The sequence below is a fragment of the Rana temporaria genome, chromosome 8 (assembly GCF_905171775.1).
Source record: "Rana temporaria chromosome 8, aRanTem1.1, whole genome shotgun sequence".
Lineage (NCBI taxonomy): Eukaryota > Metazoa > Chordata > Amphibia > Anura > Ranidae > Rana > Rana temporaria.
The window spans coordinates 83126245-83151309 of record NC_053496.1 but is presented as its reverse complement, the minus strand read 5'-3'; the positions used below and the strand labels follow the sequence as shown (position 1 = coordinate 83151309).

The 25065-nt window shown below is 44.3% G+C and overlaps 1 protein-coding gene across 2 annotated transcripts in view; it reads left to right on the top strand.

The window, feature by feature from the left end:
- SLC16A12 (solute carrier family 16 member 12) overlaps nt 1–24434 on the top strand; it is a 102008-nt gene extending 77574 nt beyond the window's left edge. For both annotated transcript variants that reach the window (XM_040362111.1, XM_040362110.1), the window contains exons 2-7: nt 210–487; nt 588–691; nt 5186–5329; nt 9306–9891; nt 20719–20978; nt 23407–24434. In XM_040362111.1, coding sequence (XP_040218045.1) covers nt 372–487; nt 588–691; nt 5186–5329; nt 9306–9891; nt 20719–20978; nt 23407–23624 — 1428 coding nt within the window. In that variant the 5' untranslated portion in view covers nt 210–371 and the 3' untranslated portion in view covers nt 23625–24434. The remainder of the gene's footprint in view (nt 1–209; nt 488–587; nt 692–5185; nt 5330–9305; nt 9892–20718; nt 20979–23406) is intronic.
- The last annotated feature ends 631 nt before the right edge of the window (nt 24435–25065 follow it).

The window sequence follows — 25065 nt, the reverse complement described above, 5'->3', positions numbered from 1 at the left end:
CTGCTTATCCAAATTAAGCTCTATGGTTAAGCAGCGGAATGCCCTCAATGTTACAGAACAAGTCCAGTTGAATGTGACTACTACTACTGTAGCTGTGAAGTGTTGGAGTGGCTACTTTAGCTGCTGCTATACAATTGTACCCTTGTGTATAATGTTTTGAATTGTGAAATTTAATCAGAATACATCTATTTCTAATGTTACTCTTACAGATGGTAAATAAAATCTTCCATAAAAAAGTGAACTCCGTGGAACGTTCCGTATGTCGCTGGAAATCTTTTTGTATTTGGATATAATCTTATGTGTACAAAGCCCCTGTACAAAATATTTTACCTGCCTCAGGTAGCACCTGTAGACTGAAGAACAGACTGAGGATGGCAGCCATGATGAAGAAGAAGAGTTTGCACACAACACCGCCTGATGGTGGCTGGGGGTGGATGATTGTGATTGGCTGCTTTCTTGTCACAGTTTGCACAAGAGCCGTTACAAGGTATGTCAGTTTCTCTTTCCTAAAAGAACTACCCAACACCCATAACTCATATTCAGCAGAATGTGATGACCTGTTCATTGCCTATTACTTATATTTGTAGGTGTATCTCAATATTCTTTGTTGAATTCCAATTATATTTTGGTCAAGATTACTCAAGAACGGCTTGGATACATTCCATTGTTGATTGTGCCACTATGTTATGTGGTAAGTAACCTAAGGAAAAGATCTTGTAATCCTAAATGTAATTAGAATAATACATATTTGAATAATTAACTTATGGATTTTGTATAGTAAGCTAGAAGCAGGGGTCTCCAAACTATGAACCTCCAGTTTTTCAGGAACTATAATTCCTGTCATGTCTGTGAATGTCAGAGTTTTACAATGCCTTATGGGATGTGTAGTTCTGCAACAGCTGGAGGGCCGTAGTTTGGAGATCTCTGAGCTAGAGCAAGGATCTGATATTATAATACTGTGCTGTGTGCGTATCCAGTAGTGAAGATAGCCAATTGTTGTTCTTCCCAATTCACGTTCAATATTTTTATTGAAGTAAATTTCAGGGATGACAGAAATAAAAAGGAGGGAATAAGGGGTAACCAGTTAATCATATACAAGGACATATAAATCAAATGTGTGCATCCTAAAGAGCAAATACCACAAACCTATGGTAACATAGTAATTCATCACAAAGCATAAGATCTAGGAAATCATCTGGCATCCTCAGACAACTTATCATGCAACAGGTAGTGTTGCGAAGGGAGGACGAGTCATCTAACAATCAAACAACGAATCTCTACATCCCCTCTCAAGAATAAAAACTGAATATAGTATATAGATAATAAAATCACTATCAATCAGTCCAAATCAATGTTTACATATCTAAATCATCCCAAAAACCTATAACTTAGGATCATGGAGACTGCAGGTATTTAATCCATGGGGACCATATCTCGTCAAATTTTGCTTGCTTGTCTTTGAGGATGCTGGTCAATTTTTCGTTGACCATAATCCACGAAAGTTTATTTTTTAACATTCTAATACTGATAATTGAAGTCTTCCATGCACGTGCTATTGTAATCTTGGCAGCAGAGAAAATAAAAAAAATAAGAACTCGAATACTTCTAGGAACATCAATAGATATGTCTACAAACAATGCTGATTTTCGATCAATAGGTACATTGGGCCAGATCCTCAAAAGAGATACTCCGACTTAAGTGCTGTTCAGTCTGTGTGTAACTTTGGAAACGATCCTCAAAAGGCTTTTTCCAAAGTTACACAGAAGATCCGGCATGTGTAATTGATTTACACTGCCTAATTTTAGGATGCAGTACCGCATCCGCCGCTGGGGGCATTTCGAGTCGAAATGCCGTTGCTAGTATGCAAATTAGCACTTAAGGCGATCCACAAAGCTTTCTAGCTTCTTTTTTGCGCCGTAAGTGTTATTTTGCAAGTGTAAAATTAGGGCTGGTTTTACAAAGTGTAAAGTTAGTCACACCTTGTAAAGGCCCATTGCAGCGACGGCATTTGGTATGCTTTCCCGAGGGAGAACTCCACGTCAATTTGTAAAAAACAAAACCGGCATGGGTTCCCCCCCAGGAGCATACCAGGCCCTTAGGTCTGGTATGGGTTGTAAGGGGACCCCCCCTACGCCGAAAAATTGACGTAGGGGGTCCCCCTACAATCCATACCAGACCCGTATCCAAAGCACGCTACCCGGCCGGCCAGGAAGGGAGTGGGGACGAGCGAGCGCCCCCCCCCCTCCTGAGCCGTGCCAGGCCGCGTGCCCTCAACATGGGGGGGTTGGGTGCTCTGGGGCAGGGGGGCGCACTGCGGGCCCCCCCACCCCAGAGCACCCTGTCCCCATGTTGATGAGGACAGGACCTCTTCCCGACAACCCTTGCCATTGGTTGTCGGGGTCTGCGGGCGGAGGCTTATCGGAATCTGGGAGTCCCCTTTAATAAGGGGGCCCCCAGATACCGGCCCCCCACCCTAAGTGAATGGATATGGGGTACATCGTACCCCTATCCATTCACCTGGAGGCAAAAAGTAAAAGTTAATAAACACACAACACAAGGCTTTTTAAAATAGTTTATTATTCTGCTCCGGACGCCCCCCCTGTCTTCGTTATTAGCTCAATTACCAGGGGGGGCTTCTTCTTCCGCTCTCCGGGGGTCTTCTTCCACTCTCCGGGGGTCTTCCGCTCTCCGGGGGGGCTTCTCCGGACTCCGGGGGGGCTTCTCCGGACTCCGGGGGGCTTCTTCCATCTTCTCCCCTCTTCCGCTCTTGACTCGGCGAACCCCGGTTCTTCTGCAGCTCTCCGGTGCCTTCTTCTTCAGCGCTGGCTGCCTGCTATGTTTGTGTGTTAGCTCGATTTCAAACAGGCAGCCGGCGCGGTCTTCTGTGACGTCAGGGTCTTCTGGTCTTCTGTTCTTCCGATGTTGTCTCGTCGCCTGTTGTCGCTGCAATGATAGAAGCGCGCCTTGCATCCCATTTATATAGGCATCACCGTCCCATCATGCTCCGGCAGGTACCCACGTGGTGGGTGCACGTGGGTAGGCACCCACCACGTGGGTACCTACCGGAGCATGATGGGACGGTGATGCCTATATAAATGTGATGCAAGGCGCGCTTCCATCATTACAGCGACAACAGGCGACGAGGCAACATCGGAAGAAAGGAAGAGAAGACCCTGACGCCACAGAAGACCGCGCCGGCTGCCTGTTTGAAATCGAGCTAACACACAAACATAGCAGGCAGCCAGCGCTGAAGAAGAAGGCACCGGAGAGCTGCAGAAGAACCGGGGTTCGCCGAGTCAAGAGCGGAAGAGGGGAGAAGATGGAAGAAGCCCCCCGGAGTCCGGAGAAGCCCCCCCGGAGTCCGGAGAAGCCCCCCCGGAGAGCGGAAGACCCCCGGAGAGTGGAAGAAGACCCCCGGAGAGCGGAAGAAGAAGCCCCCCCTGGTAATTGAGCTAATAACGAAGACAGGGGGGGCGTCCGGAGCAGAATAATAAACTATTTTAAAAAGCCTTGTGTTGTGTGTTTATTAACTTTTACTTTTTGCCTCCAGGTGAATGGATAGGGGTACGATGTACCCCATATCCATTCACTTAGGGTGGGGGGCCGGTATCTGGGGGCCCCCTTATTAAAGGGGACTCCCAGATTCCGATAAGCCTCCGCCCGCAGACCCCGACAACCAATGGCAAGGGTTGTCGGGAAGAGGTCCTGTCCTCATCAACATGGGGACAGGGTGCTCTGGGGTGGGGGGGCCCGCAGTGCGCCCCCCTGCCCCAGAGCACCCAACCCCCCCATGTTGAGGGCACGCGGCCTGGCACGGCTCAGGAGGGGGGGGGGCGCTCGCTCGTCCCCACTCCCTTCCTGGCCGGCCGGGTACCGTGCTTTGGATACGGGTCTGGTATGGATTGTAGGGGGACCCCCTACGTCAATTTTTCGGCGTGGGGGGGTCTCCTTACAACCCATGCCAGACCTAAGGACCTGGTATGCTCCTGGGGGGGGAACCCATGCCGGTTTTTTCTTTGAAAATTGGCATGGAGTTCTCCCTCAGGAATGCATGCCGCTGTCATTTTTTTTTTTCCCCGACGCAACTTTAAGCCGTCGCGATTCTCAAAACTCGGCGTAACGTAACTTCGCGCATGCGCAGTACGGCCGACGCGCATGCGCAGTACGGCCGCCGCGGGAGCGCGCCTCATTTAAATGGGACTCGCCCCATTTGAATAGGAACGCCTTGCGCCGGCGGAATTTTAGTTACACAGCCTGAAATTTCTAGATAAGTGCTTTGTGGATCAGGCACTTAGGTAGAAACTTTAAGCCAGTGTAACTTAAATTGGATTTTTTAAGTTACGTCAGGTTTTTGTGGATCTGGCCCATTGTGCCCAGTCACTGAGTGGATCAACTTGAAAACTTTGTCCCACAAGTGTTGTACCTTGGGACAGGTCCACCAGATATGAAACATGGTACCTATTTGTCCGCATTTCCTGAAGCATAGAGGTGATGCCTCAGGATACAATTTGGCTAATTTCGCCGGAACTAAATACTATCTGGATAGTACCTTAAAATTTGCTTCAACTAGGGAAGTATTAAGTATCCCTCTGTGAACCATGGCCGACCAGCGCTCCCAGACCTCGTCCCTTATGGATTCACCCAGGTCCGTTTCCCAGGACAATTGATAGGAGGGTTTCGACTGTTTAGCATTGAAGAGATTATAGAGATCTGAAATTCCCCCACGTGAATCAGGCATATGTAAACATCTGTTTTCAAATAAGGATTTAGAGGTTATAACTGCTAGATCAGTATCAAGTGATTCTATGAAGCGAGTGATTTGACCAAGACGAAAGGATTCTGTTTGGGGCATTTGCAATGTTTCTCGGAAGTATTGCTGAGGTTTAACTCCTCTATGGTCTATGAAATGTGCTATCCTGTAAAGGCCCTTGTTAACCCACCATGAAAATGTTTGTGGATCTTGTCCCAGAGGAAAGTGAAGGTTATTAAGTATAGGGGCAACAGGGGAATGGGAAGACTTCAACGGATATAATTCTTCCCAAAACTTCCCAATTCATAAGTATGTTGCTCAAAAGGAAAGTCCTATGACCATTTGAACAGGTAATTCCCTACTGCTCTTGTTCACCTCTGATGTACTTTAAATGTATCTTACAAACTATATAATGATCTATTCTGCTTTTTGCAGCCCCTCTTGGAAGTTATGTGAGCAACCATGTCTCTTGTCAAGTGGGCATCATACTCGGTGGACTTCTTGCATCCACAGGACTTGTCCTGAGTTCCTTTGCTACAAGCCTAGAGTATCTCTACCTCACACTAGGAGTCATTACAGGTAATCCTCAATATAGTTTCATATATGTATTTGATTCAAAATAAAAGGGATCTTAAGTAATATAAACTGTGAATAATTAAAAAATTGGAGAAGACTTTTTGAAATGTTCGTAAGTTGCAAAACAACATTCTCAAGTTCTGTCCATTGGAGCACCATACAGCCTGAAATGGCCAGCACCCAAACACCTACTGTGAGCAGTCATTGGTCCTCTAATTTTCTCTACCACTGGTGTTTTACCCCTTGAATCATAAGCTTTGTTACTAGATGTGCATCTAGACATGCAGTGCTTGAGCAGAAGGACTTCTTGAGTCGATCAATATTCTGCTTTATATTATCTTTATTAGCTTATTGCATCATATTAGGTTGTTATCCTGTCCTTTCTTAGCTCCTAATGTTTATCTGTCTGCCACATACCTCAGTATACTGTAATATACTGTGGTTTAAATTCTACTTCCGCTTTACAACTCTGTACTATGCTTTGGTTGCTGTCAACAAAGGAAATAACGTGAGAACTGCAAACTATATGTGATTTTCAGTGAAAACCAAACTGCAGGGGGTCTAGGCATCTTTTAGGCTAACAATTATAATACTGTATTTATTGGCGTATAACACTCACTTTTTCACCCTGCATATCGGTTGCAAATAGTGTGTGCGTGTTATACACTGATACTGCAATTTGGGCCGCCTCGGAGAGAACAGGGATTGGGGCGGGACGTTTGGCGTCAGATTACATACAGTGAGAATTTCCTGTTTACTCAGTGGCCTCTGTAATAGGAAGTCCCATCTCCTGGGCCGGCATTGGACCAGTGTTCTGTCTATCATAGATGCCGGTCCAGGAGGCGGGACTTTGTATTAAAGAGGCCGCCGAGTAAACGCGATATTCTTGCTCTATGTAATCTGACGGAGCTCATCCCGCCCCCCCTCCCTGAGATGGGCATTGATCAGGATGCATTCATGGCAATGGGGAGGCTCCAGATGGGCATTAATCAAGCTGCATTGATGGGCAATTGTGAGGCTACAGATGGGCATTGATTAAGCTGCATTGATGGGCAATGGTGAGGCTGAAGATGGGCATTGATCAAGCTGCATTGATGGGCAATTGTGAGGCTGCGAATGGGCATTGATCAAGCTACATTGATGGGCAATTTTGAGGCTTCAGATGGGCATTGATCAGGCTGCATTGATGGGCATTGACCCTTATTTTGCTTCAAAATTCTTTATTTAAAATGTATGTTTTTTCCTGAAACTTCCCTCTTAAAATTAAGGTGCGTGTTATACGCCGATAAATACTGTAATTATGAAAACAAATACGCTGGAGAGATAAGTGGACTTGGTATCATTCGGCTGTCCATAGTCCTAAAATTACTGTAGTGACCCCTCTTGAGAACCTGCCCATGCTCTGTGGATATGCGGCCATCATTTAAGTTCATTAAATGAAAACAAGGGATCATGAAAATGCAACCAACAGAATGATGAGCATAATTCATAGATAACGGCATATGATAAATTTGTATTATAGTAATTGCATCGTATTATTATTATTACACAGGATTTATATAGTACCAACAGTTTGTGCAGCGCTTTACAACAGACAGTACAGTTACAATAAAATGTAATACAGGAGGAATCAGAGGGCCCTGCTCGTTGGAGCTTACAACCTAGTATACTATAGTGATTGAATCCTATTATAGTGATTACATTATATTATAGTGAACGTAAAGCACACACAGAAATAGAAAATGTGGTCATGTGTCAGTGACTGTTGGCTATTTCACTAGTTAAATGGAGACAGGAATACTAACAACCGTTATTAGCTTTGAGTAGCTGTGGTATTAAAAGCTTAGTATGCAGTCTCCTAGAGGATAGTATTAATAATCTGGCATTACTATTGTTTTTGCATGGAAATCTGCCAGGCATTTGCAAAGGAAGAATGTGCATCACAAAGGCACCTGCATCAACACTCCAGTGGCTGTTTGCTTTGAATGCTTTTATTTCTTGTGAAACATTTTTAATATGATGAGCAGTAATTAAAAAATTGTCTACTCTATTACATAATGAGCACTGCTGACAATGTGGCCTGAAATGTACATGAGTGCATAATAATTATAAAGGACTGCAGGGAACAAACAATTGGGGATAAAAAAGGGCTGAGGGGTTATCAATGCATTCAACAAAACAGATAATGCAAATACTTCCCTTCAATGTAATTGTTACATTGAAAATTTTAATATACCGATTTGCACAATTGTCAAATCACAAATTGCAGTTTGGAAGTGTTAATGTGTATGCCACTTGTAGACTGAGGGTTAAAGTGTTACTAAACCCAGGACTCTGCATTCACTATATCTGGTCTCCCACAGTACATAGAACATAGAAAAGCAATTCATTTAGTAAATATAAACAACTAAATACCTTTTTCTCATCAGCGGTGTATTGCAGTCTTATGACTTCTATGAGTGTCTAGTTAAAGCTTGTAGGACGAGTTTTCATTCTGACAGTCCTATGATGCTGACCCCTGACCTTCTATCTGGACAGTGCTGATTGGCCCTGTGCCAGTCACATGCACCGTCCCAAGAAAAAATAAAAACTCTCTAGCTATAGAGCATTTCCCAGAGTGCTCCCATGGCTCAGACAGGATAAAGCAGCTTTTTTACACAATGCAGAGGATTAACCCCTTAGGTTCCACAGTGAGTATAACAAGCATGCTGTACTGCATATACAGACTGATTTCATTGTTGTGGGTTTAGTAACACTTTAAGCATCAAATTCAACTTGTTTTTTGCTTCATTTCACAGCTGCACATGCTTACCTGTCCCTTGCAGTGAATAGAGCCATACTGTGAGGGCTCATCTATAACAAATAGCAGATATTGATAAACTCAGCAAGGTGACTCAATACTGCAGCATGTAGGGAGTTGTAGTTTAGGGGATGATGGAGCATGGTTTAAAGCTGAGGTAAGTATGCAGCTTGGTGGGGGGACTTGGTTAGAGTAGGTTAGTGAACGAGGGAGTGTGGACCTAAATACCGTATTTATCGGCGTATATCGCGCACTTTTTTGCACTGAAAAACAGGGCAAAATCGTGGGTGTGCGATATACGCCGATACCCGCTTCCCGCGCTTTGTTCGAACCACTGCGCCGACATATACCGAGCGCAGTACACTCGGGTATAGTCAGGCAGGCTCGGCTCCTCTCGCGGTCACGTCGTGTGCGTCCTGTACGTCGTTTACGCGAGAGGAGCCTAGCCCGCCCGACTATACACGAGTGTACTCGTCGCAGTGGTTCGAACAGAGCGCTGGAAGTGGGGATGGCCGCAGAAGGACGCCGGACCGGACACGGCTGCCGATGGACGAGCTGGACGACGGGCAGGACAAGATGGACGACGGGCAAGACACCGACGAGGGGCATCCAAACTGTAAGTATTTTTAATTTTTTTTGCAGGAATCCTCCTTCAAATTCGGGGGTGCGCGCTATACGCCGGGATGCGCTATAGCCCGATAAATACGGTAGCTTTTACTAAAAGTGAATTATCGCCTTTAAAAAGAAATCAATAATGGCAGCATCAATATTTCTGTCCTCATGGGTGTTAGGGCCTGTTCACATCAGCCCGCTTGTGTTATGCTCTGTATAACTAATGCTAGCTGATGTTTGTTGTGTAGGGACACTGCAATACAAAGCATTACACTGTTTACTTTTTTTAACTTTATCGAAATGTCGCAAAACGGCATTTAATTTAAGTTTATGTGCAAAATCGCATTGCGACCTCATGTGGTATTGTGTGTTTAAGGATGTTACAGGCCACTGCGCATATATGGGGGAAAAAGGGCACGTAGAGAACAATTGTTTTCTTTGTTCCCTTTGTATTGAGTATGCGTTGATTAATGTAAACACAACTGGTGTGAATAAGCCCTTAAAATATTCTAAGATGCATTATTGTGTTTGCTTCCCAAAATAAATTGTATTATTTTGTTTTTATAGGCTTGGGATTTGCACTTTGCTATAGCCCTGCAATTGCCATGGTGGGAAAGTACTTTGACAAGAGAAAAGCCTTGGCTTATGGAATTGCCATGTCAGGCAGTGGCATTGGCACCTTTATCTTAGCTCCGGTGGTTCAGCTGCTAATTGAACAATTTTCCTGGAGAGGGGCTCTCCTCATTCTCGGTGGTTTTGTGGCCAATCTTTGCGTCTGTGGTGCTTTAATGAGACCGATACACCTAAGAGAGGACGGTGCACAATCTTCACTAAAGCAGGAGCTTAGTACAAATGAATCAAATAACAGTACAAGCCCATCCACCAAATGCTCACCTCTGAGCCAGGACTGCAGTCACAAGAGCCTCTGTTACTGTTCCCAAAAGGAATACAGCTTTCTCCTAAAGCCTAACTTCATTGTACTGGCTGTGTCCTTCCTCTTCCTGGCCTATGGGTGCAGCCCTCCATTTGTCTACCTTGTGCCTTATGCCCTAAGTGTTGGAGTTAGCCACCAACAAGCGGCCTTCCTAATGTCAATACTTGGCATCATAGACATTGTTGGGAACATTACTTTTGGATGGCTGACAGACAGAAGGTAAATTGAGTTAATTCTTAACTATACAATGCAATGATGATCATACTTTGGTTATTTTTTTAATTAATTAAAGTAATGGTTTAACATGATATGATGTAGGATGATTCTAAGATACACTGGATTCTGTGGAGACGGGTTTTGAGAGCAATGAGATGGTATGAAGTGAATGGATATAATGGCTCATTGCTTCCAAAGCAGTAGACCATAGATGCCATAAGGCAATATTCACAAAGCTTTAACAAAGAAAACGCAATGCAACTCCAATTTTCAGATTTCATTCAACTCAAATTAATAATAGCTGTCACTCTTTGTCTTTAATAAACACCATAATCCTAGTATGTTAGCTTTGTGAATTGAACCTACAGTGTTTTATGTTGAATATACAAGGGCTACTGTGTCTAGGGTAAATGGCTTTAATGGCTATATCTGTGAATTAGCTTTTCAGGATGTCCAGGACTTCGAGGCCAGGAAAAGATCAACATATTTGGCGCTTAAAGTGGTTGTATACCCCCAATGCGGAAGTTGTACCTGCAGGTAAGCCTATAAAAGGAGTTACCTATAGGTACTGTAAATATCTCCTAAACGCGCACCGTTTAGGAGATATTTACCTTGCAGTGTGCCGATGATGTAATCGGCACATGCGTTGTGAAGAGACGGCCCTCCGTGCCGTTTCTTCACTAACAAGTGCCATGACTAGCGGCTCCCGCGTGCATTCGTGGGAGTGACGGCACGCAACGCCGGCCATTCACAGGGTCAGAGTCCGAGGTCCTGGAAGGAAGAGGGGCGAAGATGGATGCGGCCACCAGCGGGACAGCACAGGCTTCGATTGCAGGTAAGTGGCACATAATGGGCTAGTATGCATTGCATACTAGCCCATTATGCTTTTACTTTGCAGGGGAAAAAAGAGGAAGTAAAACCCATCAGTGTTTACTTCCTCTTTAAAGAGAATTTAGCCTAGGTTCACACTGCTGCGAATTCAAAATCGCGGTAAAATGCGCGATTTTACCGCGATTTCGCCGCGATTTGCCGCGATTTCGCCGCGATTTCGGCCGCAATTTAATGTAAATCGCGGCCCAAAATCGCAAAAAGTAGTACAGGAACTACTTTTTGAAATCGCAGATGCGGCGTCGCACTGATTAGGACAGTGCCATTGCCGACAATTGCCGCCGATTTGAGATGCGATTTGACATGTCAAATCGCATCTCAAATCGTACCCAGTGTGAACCAGGGCTAACAGTCTTTTTTTTTTTTTTTTTTGTGTTTTAGATATGTGAATGCAGTCACCTTAAAGTCTATTTAAATTTTTTTGTAATTTTGGATAGAGCAAAACCGTTGTCAGGTTTTAATCACTATCTAGGTCCATACTGGGGAGATTTACACTGTCTACTTTCCCTGGTAACCACTGCAACTGGAACACAAGCTGACCATACATTTAAAGACTTCTTTAATTCAGCCCAGATGGCTAAACAAGAGAAATTCATAAATTTCCACACCCAATCTAAATAGCGTAGATAGACACTGTTGCCTATTATATTCTGACAGCTGGCACCCACGTCTATCAAATTCCCAGAACAATTACTTTTTCCCAACAGAACTTTGTCGAACTGGGTGGTGTTGAAAACACAGCTCAAATTTTCTGCCCATTCACATGAATCGACTGCAAGGTGAGCCATACAGTATATAGCCACCTTTATAGTGAGAAAAATCTAAAATTTTGAGATCACCGGTACAGGAACAAAGGGGAAATCTTTAAATGGGGATATCTTTCTGGTGACTGCTGTCTAAAATGGGAGCTCCTCTCTCTTTGGAGAGATGTTCTCCTACTTTCCATTGTGTATACAGGATAGGAAGTGTAGGGAAATCTCCCCAATGGGCTACAGACAAGAAGAATTGTGTCCGGGTTTCTAACCATTGTCTATTATACGCGAACCCAAAAGCAAAGTTTTGGCTTTGGCTTTAGACATATTTAAATGTAAATAATATTGTCTATGTGTGTAAAAGTTTTAAAAACCTTGACTTTTTATTGTTTAATTCAGGATTCGACAAACCCCAGGCTCCAGGTCGCATTGGCGACTAGAATTAGTGACCTGGCTCCTGGGCTGTACTGCGCGAGGTGTCTTGTCCCTGTACGACCCCCTCCCCTCCCACCACCGCGCGGGTGGGCAGACTAAGATGCTGCACGGCTTTGCGGCCTTTTAGAGCGAGATTGTAGCATGAAGATCAGTACCCTTGCCGCTACTGCACGTGCGCCTGTTTCAGACAAAAGAAACCGAGCGCAGAGCTGCTCACGACGAATACAGCCGACTCGGATTAACCCCTCACACCGATCGATCGGCTACACACAGGAAGACATGAGCTCCATCTAGATGACAGCAGCTGCGGGACATGGCGAGGGCTCATGGCGGACACACAGACTGGTTGCGAGGAGGGGACAGCAACAAGCTGTTTCACATACACAAAGGCTGGATGGGGGCACACCATAGATATCACAGGCTGGATGGGGGCACACCATTAATATCACAGGCTGGATGGGGGCACACCATAGATATCACAGGCTGGATGGGGGCACACCATGGATATCACAGGCTGGATGATTGGCACAGGGGGCACACCATGCATATCACAGGGGCACACCATGCATATCACAGGAGGCACACCATGCATATCACAGGCTGGATGGTTGGCACAGGGGACATAGCACATGGGGCACACCATGCATATCACAGGCCGGATGGTTGGCACAGGGGGCACACCATGGATAGCACAGGCTGGATGGTTGGCACAGGGGGCACACCATGGATAGCACAATATCCATAGTGAGCCCCCTGTGGAATGCAGGTGCTATCCATGGTGAGCCCCCTGTGCAATGCACCCATCTTGTGACATCCATGGTGTGCCCCCTGTGATAACCATGGTGTGCCCCCTGTGACATGCAGCCAGCCTGCGACATCCATGGTGTGCCCCCTGTGATATCTATGGTGTGCCCTCTGTGCCAACCATCCAGCCTGTGCTATCCATGGTGTGCCCCCGTGCCAACCATCCAGCCTGTGATATGCGAGGTGTGACCCCTGTGCCAACCACCCAGCATGTGATATCCATGGTGTGCCCCCATCCAGCCTGTGTGTATGTGATACAGCTTGTTGCTCTCCCCTCCTCGCAACCAGCCTGTGTGTCCGCCATGAGCCCTCGCCATGTCCCACAGCTGCTGTCATCTGGATGGAGCTCATGTCTTCCTGTGTGTAACCGATCGATCGAGTGTGAGGGGTTAATCCGAGTCAGCTGTATTCATCGTGAGCAGCTCTGCGCTATGTTTCTTTTGTCTGAAACCGGCGAATGCGCAGTAGCGGCAAGGGTACCGTCTTTCACAGAATACTGATCTTCATGCTGCAGTTGTAACCTTGCTGCACTGTCCCTTTCTAGTGAGCTGCTACCCATCACATCATCAAGCCAAGTACACACGGGCTGAATGTCAGGTAACATCGGCCGGCTCAAAAAAACTTGCTGCCATTGGGCCCATGTGTATGGCAGTAGGTCAGTAGGTCTGAAAGAAGCCGGCTGTTCTGCTGGCTTCTGTCAGACACGCATGCTGGAAAATCAGCAACCGAAAGACTGGCTCCTAACTTTTTTAGCTGGCTCCTAGATTCCAAGCAAATTTGTCAAGCCCTGGTTTAATTATATATGTTTTGCTTAGTTGAACTCCATACTGATAGCAGAAGCATTTACTGTACTACTACCCAAATTATCCTGAGCGACTTAACCTGACAGCTAGAACCCGGTGTTTAAAAACGTCCATTTAGCCACCTTTACATGCCGTGTTTGCATCTAGAAGAGTTTTGTTAAAATGAAAAACGTCTGTAAAGGAAATGCTGCTAAACGCGAGTTACTGCGTTTAGCATCGTTTACAAGCTGTTACCGGCATTTGGCGTTTCAAATGCCTCTGAAGATCTGTCTGAGCTAATTTTTTTGCATTCCAAAAAATGTCTCCAAACTCAACTGCCTAAAAATTACTATAAACGACCCTGTGTACATGTACAGTACTGATAGGATGACATATAGGAGAGTTTAGGGGCAGCTGTAAAAAAAATGCCCATCTGCTCCATTTACCAGAAGCAGTGTACATGAGGCCTAAGTAGGGTGCCCACGTGTCCCGGATTGCCCGGGACTGTCCCGCAATTGACATGTCTGTCCCGGGTCCCGGGCACCTTCATTCTGGGACAATACAATGTCCCGGAATGAAATAGAGGACACAGCCACCCCCTACTAACTAATAAATACATTTTTGGGACTGGTTGCTAGGGCCAGCGCTGTCTGGCATCTTGCAACCAGTGACAATTTACTCTCAGACAGCGAGGCCGAGAGCAAGGCCTGTGCCTAGTGCAGCACTGCTGTTCACACCCACCTCAGCATTTCCTCCTTCTCCAGCACCCAGAAGCAAGCAGCAGGGACTGGTGTGATCTTCACTCTCCAGATAGTGACGCCACTCTTTTCCTTCTACGCACGTGGCTCATGCAGAGGGAGCGACAGCAGCACTGCATCTGGTGGCAGGCTATGGGCGGCAAGCGGCACTGCATCTGGTGGCAGGCTATGGGTGGCAAGCGGCACTGCATCTGGTGGCAGGCTATGGGTGGCAAGCGGCACTGCATCTGGTGGCAAGTGGCACATTCACCTGACAAATAACCCCGCCGCCAAATTCCCCATCAACCCCCGAGACCACATTTCCCCCCACCCCCCTCATCTTTTTTTGGGGAAGGTGAGAGAGGGGTGTGTCCCTGAATGGCAGTTTGGAAATGTGGTCACCCTAGGCCTAAGTCTGTTAACTTGCTGCACATTTTCACTGGCAAGTTATACACTTGCAGAGCACCTGAAGCACAAGTTCTAGTTGACACTTTTCCAATTTGTAGCAAATTTGCGTGGCAAGTCTCTAGCAAGACCAAAGTTGCACAGTGACCCCTGTGGTGGGGATGACTATTGCACAACATAACTGAACCAGAACTTGCAGCTGACTTGCAAAATATTTGCAAAGAAAATTGATCTGGAATCATGCAATGCAAACTTGCTGCAATTGTGCAACAAACTTGTGAAGCCTGGCAAGTCTAGCAATAGCTTAGGAAGTCATTTTCAAACTTGCAGCACAATTGCATGCTATCTGGGTAGTGTACTCTTCTGGTAAGAACAGTACAATCCCTTGGCAGCTTATCCTGTTATCTTTGAAGGCACTGAGAAAGGTGCTACTGCAAAGTCTAACATATAGATAGCTAATACTACAAAAAGAACTAATAAATCTGTGAATCGAATATAAAAATAGAAGAACACAGTCATAAAAATGCAAAATCATCAAAAATGTATTTTAAGTTAACATTATTATAACTTCAATATTCTAATATTCACTTATTTGCATTTTTATATTGATTAAACCTTTTCACGTTTTAAATTGTGATGAAACAATTTATATGTACTTAACTTCCGATTAGCCTACACATGTTACTGATGTATGTAATATAAGCATATGACGAAAACATGCATAGGCAAAGGTTAATTCAATGGAAAATCCCATGTCAACATGATCAGTAGAGATCTATAGGCAGCTGAACTTAAATTCAGATCTTCACTTCTCCTGAAAATGTTGAAATAAGTCCAGTCCCCACCCTGCCTTCCATTCATTTAGAAAATGGGACTACCCACTATATTAAATTACCAATTTGAGGGTAAATAAGGTGAAAGGGGTAGTGGTGCCAGGGTTGACCTATTCTGGAACAGTCGTCTTTGATGCAGTTTTTACTGAAGGTTTATGTATTTTTTCACACTAAAATTTACTCATCCAGGTTCTTGACAGAATTGATTAAAGCTGAACTCCAGGTATACATTTTACTGCATAGTTACATAGTTACATTGGTCCAGATTGCATTGGTCCACCAATGTAAGTGTGTACATGTCATACCTGTGAAATAACTGTGGAAGCAGAGAATTACTGCAGTAATTGCCACTACACAGTCTTCTGGGTTCTGTGCTAATACAATGTGCTCTCTTGTTGGATGAGGTGCAGATTGTGATGTCACTGCCCTGCCCCTCCAATAAAAACGCTTTTCAGACATTAAGAAAGATGCAAGGGATTTTCTGATTGGAACCTGTGCTGAGCAATCAACCTGGAAGACAGCAATTGTCACTGAAGTAGTAGTGACTACTATATTGATTACAGCGATCCTACACCTATGGAATTGGTCCAACATGCACATGGAGCTCAGCATAAAAAAAAAAAAATGCTTTTTTCACATGTTTAGATTACATTGAATCTGTGGCAGTTGGGTATGGCTGCCAATAAGCTTCTAGCTTTTATTTTTAAAGGTTAACTGAACAAGCTGAAGCTATAAGCTCATTGGTTACTATGCACAGCTGCCCCAGAGTGTCTCTGTTCCAGTTTAGCAAATTCCCCTTCATCAACGGGGCAGTTGACCTCCTTTTGACTTGCTTCAAGTGGGCTTTGCATTCCAATAGACGTGTATAAAAATGCAAAACCTGCTTGAAATGAGCGAAAACCCAAAGACACAAGCCCTCTTTAAGCATTCTGAATTGTAAAATATAACTGACTGCCCTTGTTTTAGTGAATAAATAGAAAAGAAAGAGAAGCAAATATCACCTTGTAGGCAGCATATGTTGCAAATTAACTTTAAGAATTAACACTTTAAAAAAATGCTAACCTAATGGATGCAGTTTTAAGGTCCATTTACACTATTGCCTTGTACACACGACCGGTTTTCCCATCGGGAAAACTGTCATGATCGCTTTTGGCTGGGAAAACCGGCCGTGTGTATGCTCCATCGCAGTTTTCCCGACGAGAAAACTGCCGGAAAGAGAACCAACTTTCTTTTTTCCCGTCGGGATTCCTGGCCATCTGAAAAAACAGTTTTGTGTATGCTTTTCAGAGGGGGAAAAAAACATGCATGCTCAGAATCAAGTATGAGACGGGAGTGCTCTTTCTGGTAAAACTAGCGTTCGTAATGGAGATATCACATTCGTCACGCTGCAAATTATTGCATCGTTTAACTGCTTGCCCACCAGCCGCTGCAGCGAGATCATGTAGCTATACGTCATCTCGCGATTCAGCCAATAGGGGCCGCTCGCCCCTGGTCCCGACGCACGTGCCCGGTGGGTGTGCAATCACCGCTGTGCACCCGCGATCGCTCGTTACAGAGCGAGAACCGGGAGCTGTGTGTGTAAACACACAGCTCCCGCTCCTGTCAGGGGGAGAAAAGCCTCATTGTCTGTTCATACAATGTATGAACAGCGATCTGTCATTTCCTCAAGTCAGTCCCACCCCCCTTCAGTTAGAACACACACAGGGAACATAACTAACCCCTTCCTCGCCCCTAGTGTTAACCCCTTCCCTGCCAGTGGCATTTTTATAGTAATCAATGCATTTTTATAGCACTGATCACTATAAAAATGCCAATGGTCCCAAATATGTGTCAAAAGTGTCCGAAGTGTCCACCATAAGGTCGCAGTATCGAAAAAAATCGCTGATAGTCGCCATTACTAGTAAAAAAAAAATATTAATAAAAATGCCATAAAGCTATCCCCTATTTTGTAAACACTATAACTCTTGCGCAAACCAATCAATAAACGCTTATTGGAATAAACAAGTGGGTGACTAAAGCGCTAGCCAACAGTGAAAATTAAAAGTGACCAGTGAAAAACAAAATGCTGCTCAAATCTAAAATGTGCTAACAACAAATAAAGGTCTGAATAAAGAATGATGAGCGCAAACTAAAAATCTAAAAGTGAATATAAAGACAGTCCATAGGGGACCTATAGCAATCAATAAAGATATGCAGTGAATTCAAAATTAGTGAAATAACCCAAAACTGATAATAAATCCAAAAATAAAAGTCCAAATATATAAATCAAAGTTTGGATAAATCAATCTGGTGTGCCAGTGACAAACAAAACTTCTGCACTTCGGGCATCAATGTGGACAATCTTGATAACTCTTTGCTTAGCCTGGGCTCACAGAGCGCTTACCTCCAGACACTAGGTCATGCGTATCAACGAAACCCTCCCAAAACTGGAACAGAATCCAAACAGTGGGTAACTCGTGTTGCACGGAATCTTCCCAGTGCTGAGATAGAGTCGAGGGGCGTTCTCTGTATCCAATACCAGTATCGGTCCAGGCGCAGCGAAGTCGACTCCACAGGATAGCCACAAGGTGTATCAAGAGCAAATGTAGAAATAAAAAGCTCTCATGGTGAAGTATGCAAGCACTTAAAATGTAATAAAGGTAAAAATGTGCTTACATTGAAAAAACGAATAAATGCCAAACAGCGGCACTTCCGGTGGACGGTCAGGGTGTCACGTCACTTCCGGTCACGTCTAACCTTATGCATTACGTCACGACACGTGACTTCACTTAAATTTTAAGTGCTTGCATACTTCACCATGAGAGCTTTTTATTTCTACATTTGCTCTTGATACACCTTGTGGCTATCCTGTGGAGTCGACTTCGCTGCGCCTGGACCGATACTGGTATTGGATACAGAGAACGCCCCTCGACTCTATCTCAGCACTGGGAAGATTCCGTGCAACACGAGTTACCCACTGTTTGGATTCTGTTCCAGTTTTGGGAGGATTTCGTTGATACGCATGACCTAGTGTCTGGAGGTAAGCGCTCTGTGATCCCAGGCTAAGCAAAGAGTTATCAAGATTGTCCACATTGATGCCCGAAGTGCAGAAGTTTTGTTTATCACTGGCACACCAGATTGATTTATCCAAACTTTGATTTCTATATTTGGACTTTTATTTTTGGATTTATTATCAGTTTTGGGTTATTTCACAAATTTTGAATTCACTGCATATCTTTATTGATTGCTATCAGTCCCCTATGGACTGTCTTTATATTCACTTTTAGATTTTTAGTTTGCGCTCATCATTCTTTATTCAGACCTTAAATAAACGCCTTTTGTTTTTTTTTGTTTTTTACGAAAAATAGGTAGAAGAATACGTATCGGCCTAAACTGAGGAAAACATTTTTTTTTTATATATATATTTTTGGGGGATATTTATTATAGCAAAAAGTAAAAAATATTCATTTTTTTCAAAATTGTCGCTCTATTTTTGTTTATAGCGCAAAAACTGAAAACCGCAGAGGTGATCAAATACCACCAAAAGAAAGCTCTATTTGTGGGAAAAAAAGGACGCCAATTTTGTTTGGGAGCCACGTCACACGACCGCGCAATTGTCAGTTAAAGCGACGCAGTGCCGAATCGCCAAAAGTGGCCTGGTCTTTGACCAGCAATATGGTCCGGGGCTTAAGTGGTTAATGTTTGCATAATATTGCACCATTCTGCTCAGCTCTGCATGTCATTGCACAGAAGCACAGCACACCATGTTTCTGTGCAGTGGTATGAATAAAGTGTCACAATGCACACATCAAAAAAATAGTTTGTTAAAAAAAAATACATCACACTGCTCCTATCACTGCTCTGCAGCCCAAAAATATGCAGCATCAGCTTGGGCTGCAGATCAGTGTGAACAGGTCCTTAGAAAAACTGATAAGAAGCTACTGCCCTCATGTGTTAGACTTTAAGTATTGAGCATTAAATGAATCTGCAGTCATTATTGCAATTATTTTAGGAATTTTCTGTGTGTGTCCAGGAAATTAAGCTTGTTATTCATAGCTGAGCAGAGCATATTTCTGGTGATTTTTTTAAGCATTTTTTTCAGGCATTTTTGCACTTAAATCAGGCTTCAGGAGTTTGTTAGCTGGGCCTAGCAAGGGGAGGAAAAGAAGAGTTCTTCAAGCTTGCAAAATGTGCAAAAAGGCACAAAAATGTATGTATTGTCAGTTACAGACACTTCCACTGAGGTCTGTGGTAACAAGGCCTGGATATGTTAAAAAAAGCTCTTGTACTTTTTTTTTTAGCATAGTCCGTAGAGTGTAGGGTGACTGTACGAACAAGTGTGGACAGGGACAATTCGAAAAAAATGGGATTCTGCATGTTGACTGTAGTCAGGCGTAGGGAAATAAGCAGAAAAACATTCAAGTTCAAGGCTGCATTCACACCTGAACGCCGCGTATTTTACCGCGATTTGCCGCGACAAATTGCGGCGTTTTGTCCCGTGATTTGCCGCGACAAAACGCGGTAAAATACGCCGCGGTTACATACACTGGAGGGGTGATCAACATTGTCGGCTATGGCCGAACGCCGAAAGCCGCCTGAAAAAAAGGTCCGGGACTTGTTTTGAGCTTCAGGCGTTTCGGCTTTCGGCGTGGAGATGTGAACCATCTCCATAGCCGACAATGTAAAATCACCCCTCCAGCGTATTGCAGGCTGCAATAGCGTTGCGCTACAGGCGACAATACGCCTAGGTGTGAATGCAGCCTAAACCAGGGCTAAAGCCTAGTACACGCCCCCCACCAGAACACTCCGGTCAGCGCTTTCAGCCATCGGCTGCTGGTTTTTCAGCATGCACGGCTAGCTTCTGTCGGACCGGCTGCCATACAAATGCGCCAAACTCAATAAAAAATATCCGATGTTACTTGACATTCAGCCCGTGTGTACTAGGCTTAAAGCGGAGCTCCAGGCTTCTTCAGAAAAAAGTCAGCAGCTCCAAAAAAGGGAGTCAGTACAATGCAAATCAATACAAGAGGGTTCTGCTCATGAGAGCTTACACTCTAATCTTTTCAGATCTCTATATAGGCACAGAATCCAGGGGGCCTCAGGGCTACATAAAAAAGGGTACCTAGGATAACAGCAACTCTGGTTAGTTTTATGTCTTTTAAAACTATTAAAAGTATTAATATGCGTGTTATTATATTATGCGTTTGTTTTGCAGGGTCCTGAAAAAACACAGATATTCCTGCTATATCATAGCTGTGGCACTGGATGGTCTTAGCTGTCTCTTTCTGCCAATTCTTAATTCCTTTCAGTTGCTTGTGCCATTCTCTGTTACATTTGGTTATTTTGATGGTGCCTATGTGGCTCTGATTCCTGTGGTGACTGGAGATGTAGTTGGAACAGCTTACTTATCGTCTGCTCTTGGAGTGGTGTTCTTTCTCCATGCAGTGCCTTATTTAGTGAGCCCTCCTATATCAGGTAAGTCTACATCAGTATGTAATGAGGAACTACAGTAAGTGTATTAATGCTTTTCTAAAACAGGGTTCTGTGAAACCCCAGGGTTCCTCCAGAGATTGCTAGGGGTTACTTCAGCTGCAGCTGGTTGACTGCCTAGCTTATGGTGTCTCCTTGGTTCTGGGTGTTTTGGACCCTTTCAGACTGGGGCGGTTTTCAGTGCTGGAAATAGCTTCTGCTAAGCGCCTGAAAACCACCCCCCATTCAATACAGTATGACTTTTCACACTTGGGTGATGCGCTTGCAGGACGTTCGGAAAAGTCCTGCAAGCAGCATCTTTGGGACGCGTTGGGAGCGCTGTATTTAGCGCTCCCAAAATGCCCAGTCCAATTGGAATAAATGGGCATCGCTTTCAAAGCGCCTGAAAGGCATTTTTAATGCGCGGCAAAACAGGAGTTTTTAACCCTTTTTTGGGTGACTGAAAAGCGGTGCAAAAGCGACGCTTAATCACTTATGGACCGAGCCTCTTTCTGAGATTTGTTGTTTACAAGTTAAAAACATTTTTTTTGCTAGAAAATTAATTAGAACCCCCAAACATTATATATATTTTTTAATAAAAACCCAGAGAATAAAATGGCGGTCATTGCAATACAATCTGTCACACCGTATTTGCGCAGCGGTTTTACGAGGACACTTTTTTGGGAAAAAATACACTTTTTTGAATTAAAAAATAAGACAACAGTAACGTTAGCCCATTTTTTGTTATATTATTAAAGATAAAGTTACACCGAGTAAATTGATGCCCAACATGTCACGCTTCAAAATTGCGCCCGCTCATGGAATGGCGACAAACATTTACCCTTAAAAATCTCCATAGGCCACTGTCGGGTCACCTGTGGCCAGGTGACAAGTGCACCCCGTTGGGGTCAGGGATGCACCACAGGGTAGTGAACCCTATAGCCGACTGCTGCTGTCAGAGAGGAAGCGTGAACCCAAGATTCCCCAGGGTGCGGAGTCTAAGACCAAGCTTTGTGTTCACCAGAGCCTCTAGTGGTGAGGATGGCCTTCGCCGCAGCTGGATCCAGGTCGCGACCCCTGGGATCCCCTAGGTCACGCTCTGCAGGGAGAGAGGGGAAGCAGCAAGCAGGACAAGCGATAGTGATGGGTAAGCAGAGGTCAGGGCAACAGGCAGACAAGGGTTTAACCGAAGGACAGGCAAAAGGTCAGGGTCACAGGCAAACAGGAAAAGTCAGGGATGAGCCAAAAACGGTACACAGGAAGGTAATCGTAGCACACTGCAGACAGGAACTTAAGCTAACGCACTGCAGACCTGTAGTGCAACAGTTAATATACACTTTCTGGGATGGCCTGGGTGGGGCCATACAGGAAGGAGAGGTGATAAAAAGGCAACCAGAACAGAGTCAGGCCTCTAATGAACAGATGGAGACAGGTAAGCTGCCAGACTTTATTGCATATCCATGACAGCGACGTTTAAAAAAATTCTTATTGGAAGTTTTTCCCTCTATTCCTGTTCTGGCGACAACCCAAAATTCTGGATTTCCACTGACTTAGTCACCAGAACATGTAGAAAGGAATACCGTACATACTCGAGTATAAGCCTAGTCTTTTTGAGGCTGATCTCCCGGACTTTGGGGACCGGGTACCGGCCGGCCATAGGTCCCCTGGATACATGTAGCCCCACTCTTCCTTTATAAGTGTGCAAAGTTTGTTGTCCAGGGGCCCTACAACCGGGGAGCACCGATTTTTCAAAGCCTGGCACCCCTTCCATAGACTCCCATGTTAAATGGTCATTTCTGAAATTTGGGGATCCAGTACCGGCCGGTCATAGTTCCCTTGGACCTGGAACTTGGCACACATGTAGCCCCATTTCTCCTCTACATGTGTGCAAAGTTTGTTGTCTGGGGGACCTACGGCTGGGGAGCACCGAGTTTTCAAAGCCAGGCACCCCTTCCATAGACTCCCATGTTAAACCTCATTCTAGTCATGGACACAGTGAGGCATGGGCACAGTGAGGCATGGGCACAGTGAGGCATGGGTACAGTGAGGCATGGTCACAGTGAGGCATGGACACAGTGAGGCATGGGCACAGTGAGGCATGGGCACAGTAAGGCATGCACATGGACACAGTAAGGCAAAGTGAGGCATGCAGATGGACACCCTAGGCTTATATTCGGGTCGGCTTATACTCGAGTATATACGGTAATCTCCCTAATGGGAAAAGAAACCTGACAAGGTTCTACCCTTCCCTACTCTATTCAAAACTTTAAAAAAAATGGGGTTTAGAAATGTTCTAATCAAGTGATGAGAGACCTTTAAATGTATGTTTCCCAGAGAAGAAAACAAGTAACATTCTTGTAATAAAAGGAAAGTTTGTTAATTTAGTTAACCTAATGCTGGAATCAATTTTAAATATGTATTTCTTCCTAAACAGGCTGGTTGGTAGACACCACAGGAAACTATACAGCGGCATTCCTTATAAGTGGATTTTCTATGATATTTTGTGCTGTTTTATTAGTTTTTGTCAAACTAATAAAGAAGATAAAATCCCGAAGACATACACAATCAGTGCCAACCTCTGAAACCAAGCAAGAAATCTGCACTAATGGAGACCTATCTTGTCCAGCCACAGAGGAGCATAAAGAGGTGTAAAGGAGCCTTCAAAGTGTCCATCTGACAGCAATATACAGACTGGAGTCTTCAGAATGGGCTACCCTAAACTATCAGGACCTGTTTTATTCAGGGTGACCATACAGCACATCGGACCGTAGGAACAACATTCGGAATTTTGAAAGCAAAGACTTTTTCAGTTTACTACAATAAGCTGAATAGACAATGGCAGATGTCCTACTTGCATAATAAATGCAGCAACCCTGCACTTTATAAGGAATTTTGTGAAGAAGTCGATAAACTTTTTAGACATTGACAGTTTTTAAAAAGGACTAAATATTTTATACAATGATGAACAGTCCTTTGTGGCTGTAAGACTGGATTCAATGCAATGCATTGAAGAAGATAAACCATGAACTGTTTAGTAATGGAAACATTGATGTTGTATTTGTTGCATAATACATTTAAAGCAATAGAACTTTGCCGAAATCATGTTCAAAACCAGAACTTCTTGTGCATTGGAGCATGTCGAGTGCAGGGAAATGTAGAGGTTTATTGTTGGTTTTGGAAAGCTGAATGAGCTTATTCAATAAGTTAAAGAGTAAGGTGCTTCAAGCAGTAATTCTGAACAGCCAATTAAACTTTGGAATTTGGTTGCTAAGGGTTGCTGTACCTTCCACAGTATTAAAGCTCTGCTTGGTTGAATAAGCCAATTCATGGTTTAATTCCTGGTGGTTTAGTAATCTGGAGTCAAACTCTTTAGCCAATTGTGAGTTATTTTGATGTTTGAAACATTTATACCTTTAACGTTTTATGAATAAATCTGATGTCACAGGAATTAACTTTAATTAATTACGTGGTGCCTGTGTCATGTGTCCCTGGTACAGGAACATATGTTCTGCTCAGCATATTACCAGCATTTTACAACTCAGTTTTGTTGGGGTTGATTTACTAAAGGCAAATTGACTGTGCACTTAGCAGTTGCTCCAGAGCTTAGTAAATTAGCAGAAGATCTGCTGACATCATCCAATCATGTGCAAACAAAAATGCTGTTTTTTTTGTTGTTTTTTTCCTTGCACGTGATTGGGAATTCGTTGCAAAGTGAAAATTTACCTCATTTACTAAGCTCTGGAGCAACTGCACTTTTCAAAGTGCACAGTTTTCCTTTAGTAGATAAACCCATCTGTGTCTTCTTTCTTTGGCACTATCATAGGGATTATCATTGTGCCAGAAAGTCTCAATGGATAGATCCACTCATGGCATTGTGAGAAGTAGGGTTGTCCCGATTCCGAGTATTTGCGGGAGTACTCGTACTCCCGCAAATACCCCCGATACCAAAATAGAATACTTCCCCCCCCGCCGCCGACGCATCCCGCCGCTACGCCGCATCCCCGCTTGGTTAATACGGGCGGGGAACATTACAGCTTTCATTTGAATAGCTGTAGTGTTTCCCTCCGCGCCGCGTATAGACACTCCCCCTTGC